Consider the following 10,993-nt stretch of genomic DNA (forward strand, 5'->3'; position numbering starts at 1 on the left):
ACCAGCAAGGACGGTAAACAAAACGTTTGACGTTTTTGTCAATATTCTGATAAGTGATATGACTGCTATTTTAAGCAAAGACTTCTATTTAAACTGATGTAGACATGCCACCAAATGTTCCGCCGTTCCAATAGAGCTAATTCACACCATTGCAGTCAGTCTTCACTGGCACGCTGTACGCGACGGTCGTATGCGAGTGTGTACGGTTAGCAAATAAATTTTTAAAACAAACTTAGTTTTATTTTCAGATACTAAATGTAATCAAAGGGCAAAATGCTATCTTGTGTTATAAGATTTTGTAAAAAATATACAAATAAATCTTCAGGGATTACCTTTCACAGGTAACTATCATAGTTGTTCACAATAGATGAATAATTTTTACCTGACTACAGCAAAGCAAAATGTAAGAGTTATGTGTCTCATAGGCTATGTATGTATGTATGTATATGTTACCGTTCATTTGCGTAAGTCAGTTAGAGTGCAGATTAACGCGGTATTCTGCAGATTATCTGGGGGAGTCAGTTAAAATGCAAAAAATTGATTATATTCTTACTTTACTAGATAATCTGCAGAATATCTAGGTAATCTGGAGACTACTGACCATGCATACGTTAAAGTGCATAAAACAGGTTCTTGTTTGCATAAATAATATTATTTAGTTGTAGGTATAGGGATTATTGAATTTAATTTTTAGGACCTTAACAAAGGAATAAAATATTAAAATTTAAGTACTTCACTAAAATATTACTGCACTGATAAAATGTAACAGATCAAATCAACTAGAAAAAAACCAATGATAAACAATTAAAACAGTCTAATGTTAGCCGCAACGTTAAAGTTAGTTAGACGCAACGGTCTACCGGAGAGGTCTACCTGTGCAGGTATGCCTGCGCAAGTAAATCGGAATGTGTATGGGAATAGACCTGTGCAGTTGCTTGGACCTGCGCATTCGACCGGCGCAAAATCGAAAATCAATTCTTTCGAATGACACCTGCGCAGGCATACCTGCAGGTGACCTCTCCGGTAGACCGTAGCGTGTGTGGTAGCCATAAGGTTAACATGCTTAAGTCAAAATTTTTAGGACATAAACGAAGGAAGAGTTTAGCTTAGAATTTAGATTGTGAAAGAGTGACGTTAATGTGTTTTATATTAATTTCCTAAGATTGTTCTGGGTTTTTAATGTGTTTTATTGGTAGAATATTAACCATTAGATATTTATTATCATGCACAAGTGTAGGCCAGTGATACAACTTCCAGAAACATGCCTTTTGTGTTCCCTCCTATTGAGCTCCATCGAAAGTTTTAGTAAAGCGTCTACCATTTTACTGAATTGACCGATTTGAGTCCTTGACTGCATTGACTTTGACTTTGACTAGACTTTGGACTTTACCAAATAGAAAATCGGTGCTAAAAATTGTTACAAGAACATAGTTTTCCCGCCACTTATTTGACACTGGCCATGGTTATATAGCCGAAGCGCCATAATAAGAAAAAAATAAACAAAGGATAAAATATTCAATATTAACTTCAATGTTGTTGTTGTTAATGTTACTCAACTGATAAAATATAACAGACCAAATCGTCGAACATAGGAATTAGGAACAGAGGGGTGGAGTCCCAGCGAAGGAGCGTAACAAAAGTGTTTAGTTCACTGTCTTCCGCAATTCAACGATGTACCATTCGTTACTATGCAAACTAACTAGGTAAAGTAGAAACATTTGCTTTTTTGATTTAAATTTCACACTTTACCGGATGGTATCAGGAAATCTGCAGATTACCTAGTTAATTTGAACATTAACGTATTCCGCATTCTAACGGTAACATAATATTATATTATACCTATACAATGCATTCGACCACCCTCCCGCTTCACACTGATCTCACCCGCGCACGCCCTTTGCAGGTACTATTAAATACGGTACCAGTTAATTGTAAGTTGTAGTTTAAGTTTAATTTATATTATTATAAAAAAACAATAAACTTAATAACAAAAAAAATCTTAATTTGTAATAGACTTTTTTGCAGTCAGTACTTGCGGGCGTTTGATCTTTCGAGGAGTTACGCTTGCGTTCGGTATGACCGAATGTTATAGGCCTGCATCCTTGTCACTCTTGTTACAAATAATATTGGCATCTCGCACTTGACTACGTAGATATACTTTTAGTTTCTGTGTGTGAGTAATGTTTTGAGTGTATTGTTTTAGGATTGCTTTTCAAGTGACATTTCTTAGAGTACACCACTTCTACCTCAGTTTGAATAGAATTCTTTGATTTTAAGAATATTCTGATTTCTGATACATACCTATAGCTATGTCCACACTATGCAATTTCATCTTCAATTTTCGTCATCATCTTTTCATTCAACTTATTTTGGCATGTTCAATAATTGAATGCGTCAAAATCCACCCGCATTGGAAAGAAAAGTGTTACCGTCGCGGGCATGCCTCACGTGCGATGTTGACTGCGCTATAACGCATGCCCTTGATGAACAAAAAAAGGCACAGTGTGGACAAAGCTTATCTGCAACATGTCTAATTATTTACTGTATGTGCTAGCGCCCTCTGCTTCGACCTGTGCACAAAGCGTCGTTTTTGTTCAGCCCACTTCGGCCGTTGGGTAGGGAAGTGGACAGCGCATAAATGTAACATAGTCACTATAGCGCTGCCACTCGTCATGCCGCTGCCGCTGCCCGACGCGGCAAGTGTGTAGAGGGCTGAGTTTTATTTTATTTTTTTATTATGATATAAGGGGGCAAACGAGCAAACGGGTCACCTGATGGAAAGCAACTTCCGTTGCCCATGGACACTCGCAGCATCAGAAGAGCTGCAGGCGCGTTGCCGGCTTTTTAAGAGGGAATAGGGTAATAGGGTAATAGGGGAGGGTAGGGATGGGAAGGGAAGGGAATAGGGTAGGAGATTGGGCCTCCGGTAAACTCACTCACTCGGCGAAACACAGCGCAAGCGCTGTTTCACGCCGGTTTTCTGTGAGAACGTGGTATTTCCCCGGTCGAGCCGGCCCATTCGTGCCGAAGCTCTCCCACGTACGTGTAAGCACTCACTCGCGTCGTTACTGCCGCAGAAGTATTCAGGGCAATATTGCCGGCAACACGATGAGCAGCGGCAGTGGCTGAATGTAAACATCCCCTAATGGCTATTACAGGCGTTCACAAACATTCAAAGGGGCATATTCGTCGATTCCCCGTGATCGAAAAAAATGGTAAGTGGTAACCCATCATGAGTCAACGTGAAGGACCTTACGTGATGCTTCGTTAAAAAACTGTCAACGCACCCAAAGAAGTTTCACTAAATTATGTAATGTGACGTCACATGTCAGTATTGAATACAATCGCTTATTAACATGACAATAGCACTCCCAATATGGCCCAACACTGGGCGAGTAGCCTATAGTGGCCTAAAGATAGAGAAACTGGGCCTGTAGTCAAGTTGGATATCACAGCGAAGTTTAGGGTGTGTGATACGTCCATACAACCGAAGGGCTAGGCTAGTCAACACTCCGAAAACATACGTGCGTCCGTTTGGAAGCCGGCCATGTTTGTGATGCATTACGTTATAACTTGTAAAGTCTTCTAAACGGCCGTTTTCGTGTTGGATAGTCCATTTATCAAGGAGGATCTAATAATTAGTGAAAAATTTGGAAAAAACGAGGAATCATTATCATCTTTGTTATTGTAATGTGCTGACGCGGACGAAGTCGCATGCTACAGCTAGTCAAGTACACAGGGTAACTTATAAAATACTAGAAGACACCTGCAATTCCGTTGCGCTAAAAGTATCCTTTGTTCTTTCCCTGGACACATACTATCTCCAACCCAAATAAAATAAATCGGTTCAGTGGTTTGGGCGTGAGGAAGAAACACGCACCAAGTGACACTTTCGCAGTTTCGCATTGATAATATTAGTAAGTATGGATTATTATAGAGGGTTGTCAGGAATATTCAAGTCAGTTAAACTTCACTCGAGCTAAGTAAATTAATACCTCTTTCCACAGGCAGTTAAACAATGCTCCCCCGGTATTTAAAAGCACATTATAATCCAGTCTTCCACGGATTTTTTATGACAGTGATCCTTATTTTATTGGCATAAAGGATCTTTAGAAGGAAGAATTATTTTGGACAGGCGCTACTCGCTAGACTATAAGTACACCATTAGTTACGGGTAAGTTTTGAATTTCTGTTTTGACGCGTGAATTTATGTATAAATATCTACAAAATATTTATTTAAAAAATATGGTTTTATTTTCCTATTTCACCTTTTTCGGTCATATATTATGGTAGGTAATATAAAATATTTTATGTCTTTGAATATTAGGCAAAGTTTCGAAATGCATTTGTTGTCTTTTAAAGTTTTTGATGCATTAAAACTTAAAAGTTAAAACTCCTAAAAGTTTTATGAAAGGGCTCAACAGCGCCACCTATTTGTGACCGAGTAACACTATTTGTCCAGTTTAACTAATAGATGTCGCTTTTATCATAAAATTCAACCTGCAGCTGCTGCGTGGTGGACGATGCTGAATTTCACTTCACAGCAACAGCATAGCACAGTCTACAGAAATGTTTTCGTCGGTCATTATTTGCATTATAAAATTTATAATTATGGAATACGCAAAACACACTTTCCACAAAAGTAATGCTAATGCTAAGTACTCACATACGGTTTTGCTCGATAGTTTTCACGGAGCTAATACTAAGATAGTTTTAATCCAAATCGAGCGATAACCACCGTGTGGACCGCTAAACTGACAGCTCGAAGGCTCGCTTCGAGCCGGCTCGATGGAATTAAATACAGTAAAACCCGTTTAAGACGATTGCACAGGGACTCATCACTCAACCAAAAACGCGTCTTACGCGGGAAAGCGTATTATGCGGGATATAGGGAAATAAAAAACGGACCTACTACCTACATACGTGTAATATATACGTATTTATTATGTTTTTTCGGATGTAGGTGTTCCTATCAATGAAGATTATGCGTCTACATTCATGGGCGTACCGAGGGGGGCAGCTGCCCCCCCCTAGATCATGTTGACGTCCCTACTAAGTATATTATCTAGTACTGTCATGGGGGTAGTGGCTTTCATAGTACGCCCATGGGGGCTACCATATAACAAACGTGATTTTTTCATCATTTTTTGCTAGATATCAATAATGGCAACAGGTAGACACCTGAAACTTTCACAAAATCCTCAATTATATGTGTACTTGAGTAATTTATAACAAAATTAAAATAAAAAAAAAATTTAAGTGGGGCTGCCATACAAAAAACACAATTTTTGGCCTATTTTTGCTCTATAATGGTACGGAACCCGTCGTGCGCGAGTCCGATTCCCACTTGGCCGATGTTTATTTATTTCTTATTACTAATAATTTGCTTTTTAACTTAGTGCCACTTCATTACTAATTAATACTAATAATTATAACTGTACCTGTGTGTTTTAATTTGTGAATATTCAGGGAGAAGTGAGATACTCAGTACTAGTAAGTGACATTTTCTCATCATAACCACTAACCAGCTATTTGCCACGCTGAATTTTGAACATTATTTTGATTATTTGAACGAAAATATCCTTATTAAAAAAATACCAGCCTAAATCTAATGTATTTACTAATTGTAATATACACTTATTTAGGTACAACATCCATAGTATGAAAAGCCATAATTTCGGTTTTGAACAAGAAAGGCCCTTACTTCCTTAGTTATGGCTTTTTTGTTTAGTATGAACATATTCTTAATATTTTATTTCATAAAGAGAAACAGGAAAGTTGAAATAATTAAATAACCCCCTGCAGTATTACAAAATTAAATATGCAAAAAGAAGGATACTTATATTTTCTTTATACATAATTCAAAAGCAAGTGATATCAAAAATTTTAGCCAAATAGTTTAAAATACACTTTTTACTAAAATGCAATTATCTCAAAATCGTATTTGTGGAAGTTACGCCCTTTTATCTTATCGGGACAGAACTGGCACAATAGACATAACTACCAGTAGTTCGACTGCAAAGAAAAGGACAGGTTTAAATATCTGTCAAATTCGTCGGGTTTCACTAGGATAATGAACGGAATGTGCCTCGCGCTGGCTGGTATAATTTATTTTTAAATATTTAAAATAAAGATTTCAAAATTGGATTCTGTCAATTTTAATCGCATGTGCCAAAACACAAACAACAATACGACCAAAGAGGAACGTCCATCGAATATGTCATAGTTTTAAATTCGTAGGTAACAATTTAACAACCCTGGCGACGATTTTCGTCATAATACGTCAAATTTAAAAATTTCAACATCAGTTCTAAGTCGGAATACTCTATCATTCTGTCTACTCTGGAACTGGTCTGCCGTTATTTCAATGACACCTAAGATAAGTAAAAATCAAAACCATCTTGTAAAACGTGTATATTATATAGCTTAATCATACTAAACTATTAAAAAAATAATATGACAATAATATTATGACTATAATATTATCTATTTACGTTAATTATTATTTTGAACAAAAAATTAGAACCGATTTCCAAGTGAAAATAATAACTGGTACCGACTTCAAAATTATGAAGATTGTACACAGAAATAGTTGAGGTTAAGGCAAATTCTGAAAGAGGCACTACTAAAGAGTTCGGTTTTAATTTTTTGTTAAAAATAATAATTTTACTCTTCTTAGATATTTTTAAGGCTTTCTGTAAAGAGTAACGACTAATGTGACTTTGGATCCAGGATACACCTTCATAATATTAAATTTGAAAAATGAACAAAACAAAAATCACCATAATAATTATGTTTCCATATGAGTTCCCTCGATTACTCATGGAACCTCAACTCACTTTTGTGAACATGGTACCAAATTGGAGTGAAACCTAATAGACCCGGAGATAGTGACACAAAATTCTTGGTCATTTGTACCAGGCTGGCGGTTCTACAAGGGGTCTAATTACGTAAAGGCAAAAAGGAAAATGATGGTCATAGCGCTCGCAACGGCACAAACGCGTGGGCGTTAATCGAACGTGTCGGATAAATAACGAGTGTCGAACGATTTGTTCCACAAAAATTGGTATGTAAAAAATTATTTTACGTATTTTATAGTCGTATTTTCAAAACGTGTCAAATAAATAAGTATTTAAAGTATGGCAGCACTTTTTCCTCTACTAGAAGTATGGGAAAAATAATAACCGTCACATTTTGCCAAATACTTTCCAAAAATTAAAATACAATATTGGTACAAATCGTTTGGCGAAAAAAAAACGTCACTCCTTTGCAGTGGTATGGCGGCCATTGGGACCTGTCGGAAATTACGCTACGGCCTATTTTTTTTTTTCGACTATCTGAAAATAGAAGCATTTTTGTGGAACAAATCGTTCGACACTCGTTATTTATCCGACGCGTTCGATTAACGCCCACGCGTTTGGGCTGCCAGTGCGAGCGCTATGACCATCATTTTCCTTTTTGCCTTTACGTAATTAGACCCCTATAGAACCGCCAGCCTGGTACAAATGACCAAGAATTTTGTGTCACCATCTCCCGGTCTATAATACAAGAAAACAAACATTTTGAAAATCGGTTAACAAACGGCGGAGTAATCGTTGAACATACAAAAAATATATCCTGTATATATTTTTTTGTAACAAAACTAAGTGATAAATGATAATACCTTATCTAATAATAAGGCCTATACTTAAATATAATAAATATTTAAGTATAGGCCTTATTTACTTAAATATAAAAAATAATATAATAAATTTAAATATAAATATAAATAACTTATATAATAAGGCCTTAAGCGGGGAATTGACTATCGGGCCGCCCGCTACGGGCCGCCCGTCACGGGTGGGTCTGTCGCATGTCTGCTTGTCAATTCCTAGGTACGGGCACAGACTCTGTGCAGGGAATTGACTATCGGGCGGCCCGATAGTCAATTCCCCGCTTAAGGGTGCGTATGTGTTCCTTGTAGAGAGTTAACTGTGAAAGTTGCAGCGCTGAAATACCATTTTTTTTAAATTCCTGTATAGGCAAGCGTTTCAGCGTCACGATTTTCCCCATACAAGTGAAAAAAATTGGTCTTTCAGCGCTGCTACTTTCAGAGTGAACTCTATACGAGGAACACATACACACCCTAAAGTATTAGCACTTAGTTTTGTTACACCTGTATAACCTCCTCTTTTTTGGAAGTCGGTTAAAAAATACACACTTAAATATTTATGTAACGCCTTATAGTTCTCATCCTAGCCGCCGCTATACTATCGAAAACCCACTTCGAGCAGATCTCTCCTGTGTTAACTCCTATTGTAATATCGGCGCCATCTTGGATGCTATTTTGCGTCAATCCGCCATTTTGGAAACCGCCATTTTGTGTCATATAACTGAATGTAGGCCCATATCTGACATTTTGCATGCCGCCAACTTGAGTCATGCCGGTTTTGCAACTTGGCTTATCCGTCAGGACTGTGCCACACATGGGGAGTTGTAAGATGGCGACCCTCTGTTCCGCGTCTCGTGTGACATGGACAGACATACCTCGGAATATGTTGTACGCGTATTCGCGCTTCATACGCCCTAGCGCCCAACGCTCGACGCGCGCTCTCTGTAAAATAAGAACATTGCAAGCATTTAAACAAAAAGTATAATATACTTATACAGGGTGAAACAACACTAAGATAAACAATAAATAATAATTTTGGGCATTCATTATTATTGCAGTGGACCCTTCATGTCAAAAACCTTTATTGAAATGTACCACACATATTTACCTGAGATACCTTCATGAGATGCTTAATTTCGTACCCCACATGGTGGACCCATCTGTTCTGTCTCACGGAGTCTAAAACCCATGCAGCCCCCACCACTCTGCAGCCCCTCACTGCTCCCAGTAAAGCGTTCACAGTCCGCGTTTTCTCCGGGCTGATCATCCCGCTTTGGGTCAATACTGCACCCTGGGTAAAATCTGACCTCAAATTTTGGGGTTGGGCCAATTCTGACCTATTTTCAATTTGAACTTGTGGTTGGATCAATTCAGACCTTTCATCTTGTGTCAAACCTATTGTCATCAGCTCTGCTTCAGGTTCTTTCGGCATCAAATCGGTTTGTGCTTCCCATTGGTTCGGATTAATTTCACATACACCAGATATGTTAATATTCTCTATATTAGTATTTAGCTGTTCGGTAAACAGATCAGCTAAGTTTTCCGGACACTGTGTGGAACATGAACCCAGGACCACACAGTCAGTTTTCTTGTCAACTTTGCTGTGGACCACTCCGTTCAATTGCTTGATCGCTTTCGTTATGATTCGTTGCTCTGTACGTGACATGCCTGTTACAACCTGAAAATTTAATTAATCGAATATTATGAAGCTGAAAAGTTTGTTTGTTTGAACGCGATAATCTCACGAAGTACTAGACCGATTCGTAGCGTTCCGTACCCAAAGGGTAAAAACGGGACCCTATTACTAAGACTTCGTTGTCTGTCCGTCTGTATGTCTCCAGGCTGTAACTCAAAAACGGTAATAGCTAGAGTTGAAATTTTCACAGATTATGTATATATCTGTTGGCGCTATAACAACAAATACTAAAAACAAAATAAAATTAATATTTAAGGAGGGTTCCCATACAACAAACGTGATTTTTTGGCCTTTTTTGCTCTGTATCAATAATAGCAGCAGGTAGGTACTTGAATTTTTCACAAAGTTCTTAGTTATACATTATAGGAATCATTAGGAGAGTCCATTAAACCAAAAAAAATGGGTGTTATATTTTTTTTATTAAAAATATTTTATCCCATTTAAAATCGTTGCAGAACGGTCACTCGCGGCGCGAGAGAATGAGAGGGTAACGCGGGGGGAGGCGCGCGCGCGGGCGACGCGTATTGTCCATTAATTGTAGTGTTTTTTAGGATAACTTTCGGAAGCTATTTCTCAACATTTAAGTACTGAGTGATTATAAAAGAAAAAATACACGGTGTATTTTTATTTTTAGCAAGGATCAATACATCAAAATTTGGCCGGCTGGTTTAATTGCACCCTGTATTTATCAACACTAAAGAGGTAGTTTGTTTTAAGGTTTGTAAGAGGTAATCTCTGAAAGTACTGGTCCGATTTTAAAATTTTTAACAACGATAGAAAGTTGGTATGTTACTGAGTGACATAGGCTATATTTTATGAATAAAAAGTTTTTTTTTCCTGAAAGCTAGTTATTAATAATATACATTTGCTGAAACAGGATTGCAAGTTATTTTCGTAAGTTTGGCAATGAAAGGATGATGGGCAAATATTTATGGAGATTGGAATATTATTTAAAGTGACCAAATGACATTACTTGTCAATATACATTCATCTTTATTGCAATGAACCCATCGTGTCAAAACCCTTATTGAAATTTACCACATACCTGAGAGATCTGCCTGAGATGTTTAACCTCGTACCCCACATGGTGGACCCATCTCTCTGTCTCACGGAGTCCAAAACCCATGCAGCCCCCACCACTCTGCAGCCAATCACTGCTCCCAGCAGAGCGTTCACAGTCCGGGGTTTCTCCGGGCTGATCATGCCGCTCTGGGTCAACACTGCCCCTGAGTCAATTCTGACCTTACATTTTATGGTTGGGCCAATTCAGACCTTTCATCTTATGCCAAATCAATTGTCCTCAGCTCCGTTTCAGTTTTTTTTTGGCATCAAATCAATTCGTAATCTGCATTGATTAGAATTAATTTCACATGTACACCAGATAATATGTTCATATTCTCTTTGTCAATATATTTTAGCTGTTCGGTAAACAGATCAGCTAAGTTCTCCGGAAACTGTGTCAAACACGAACCCAGGATCACACAGTCAGTTTTCTTGTCAACTTTGCTATGGACCACTCCATTCAGTTGTTTTTTGTCAATCGTAGTATTATTTCGACAGAAATATCGCATCGATTTGCTCGCTAGGATTTGGTGATCATTTACTATATTTGGCGTTCGATTACAATTTGCGGTGTAAACGTGACA

At 37.8% G+C, this 10,993-nt stretch overlaps 1 protein-coding gene across 1 annotated transcript; it reads right to left on the reverse strand.

Moving 5' to 3' along the window:
- Window positions 1-8,165: 8,165 nt before the first annotated feature.
- Window positions 8,166-10,961, reverse strand: LOC121735964. Its single transcript, XM_042126975.1, has 3 exons — window positions 10,393-10,961; window positions 8,760-9,329; window positions 8,166-8,593 (listed from the first exon to the last, which is right to left on the reverse strand). Exons 1-3 carry the CDS (start codon window positions 10,471-10,473, stop codon window positions 8,201-8,203), a joined length of 1,044 nt encoding a protein of 347 aa, XP_041982909.1. The 5' UTR covers window positions 10,474-10,961; the 3' UTR covers window positions 8,166-8,200.
- Window positions 10,962-10,993: the final 32 nt, after the last annotated feature.

The sequence above is a fragment of the Aricia agestis genome, chromosome 18 (assembly GCF_905147365.1).
Source record: "Aricia agestis chromosome 18, ilAriAges1.1, whole genome shotgun sequence".
Lineage (NCBI taxonomy): Eukaryota > Metazoa > Arthropoda > Insecta > Lepidoptera > Lycaenidae > Aricia > Aricia agestis.

Excerpts from the sequence above, each read along its gene's own strand:
- LOC121735964 (XM_042126975.1), bottom strand. The coding sequence starts at position 10,473 with ATGGGTTTTGGACTCCGTGAGACAGAGAGATGGGTCCACCATGTGGGG. Across the intron at positions 9,330-10,392 it reads ATCTCAGGCAGATCTCTCAG|GTTGTAACAGGCATGTCACG; the intron begins GTATGTGGTAAA and ends TTAAATTTTCAG. Across the intron at positions 8,594-8,759 it reads ATCTCATGAAGGTATCTCAG|AGAGCGCGCGTCGAGCGTTG; the intron begins GTAAATATGTGT and ends CTTATTTTACAG.